General features: G+C 40.4%; 1 protein-coding gene across 3 annotated transcripts in view; it reads left to right on the plus strand.

Moving 5' to 3' along the window:
* ganc (glucosidase, alpha; neutral C) overlaps positions 1 to 942 on the plus strand; it is a 48,521-nt gene that overhangs the window by 12,985 nt on the left and 34,594 nt on the right. For all 3 annotated transcript variants that reach the window (XR_004331146.1, XM_032511015.1, XM_032511016.1), the window contains exon 10: positions 528 to 672. Coding sequence is in view for 2 of the 3 variants with exons in the window: in XM_032511015.1 (XP_032366906.1) it covers positions 528 to 672 (145 nt within the window). In the remaining variant the exon portion in view is untranslated. The remainder of the gene's footprint in view (positions 1 to 527; positions 673 to 942) is intronic.

Raw genomic sequence — 942 nt, forward strand, 5'->3', positions numbered from 1 at the left:
CAAAGAAAACTGGTGTCCTTAAAAGGTTGGATTTTCCAAATTTTTTTGAATTAAGGCATTAAGATCAATTTCCAAGAGATGTTTTTTTTAATTCTTCTTTTTAATCAACTTTAGCTAGTATACTTATGCAAGCCGCTGTCTGTCTGTCAGAGCTTAGCTTTTCATCAGCTGCTTTCTTATTCCCAAACGTTCGAGAAGCAGAATCGTGACTAGAATTTTTGTTTGGTCAAATCCCCAGGCAGGGTATAAGATTTTTATGAAAATAATGTAAACCACTGTACGTTTTGGTGCTGCTTTTGGAAGTCCTTCTGGATTGAATTAAAAGTTCATTTAACTTAATTAAAATAAGGATGGGTCTAAAAAATAAACACAGAAACACAAATGAATTTATGAACGTACATCTTTTGGTATGTTTTCTAAAATGCTTTACCTTGCAAATTCAATTGAATTTCCAAGGTAAAGCATTTTAGAAAACATACCAAAAGATGTACGTTCATAAAGGCATGATGACCCCCTACCTCCCCCAGGATGGCCGAACACCCCCAGTGAAGAGGAGGCGGGTGGAGCCTCAGACGGACGTCCACTGGCTGTCTGAGAGCGGGGTGATTGACTGCGTGGTCCTGCTCGGGCCCAGTCCACAGCAGCTGTTCACCCAGTACGCTCAGCTGACGGGTGGGTGTGCAGCACCGAACGCATGTTACTGGGTTTATCAGCTGATAAAAACAAAGCATGACCTGGAAAAAAGAGGATATTTAAGATCTTATGAAGGATGCTTACGGAGGCTTTCAACCTAACAATGTCTGATTTATTTGTAGTTTCCGTCTACAATTACCACAGTTATTCTTTTGACAAATAATGCACTGTAGGATTTCTTTACACTGTATCCCCCAGATGTTGATGTGTACATACTCCATCTGTATGACTACACATCTCCCCCCCCCC

Source organism: Etheostoma spectabile, unplaced genomic scaffold, assembly GCF_008692095.1.
Source record: "Etheostoma spectabile isolate EspeVRDwgs_2016 unplaced genomic scaffold, UIUC_Espe_1.0 scaffold314, whole genome shotgun sequence".
Lineage (NCBI taxonomy): Eukaryota > Metazoa > Chordata > Actinopteri > Perciformes > Percidae > Etheostoma > Etheostoma spectabile.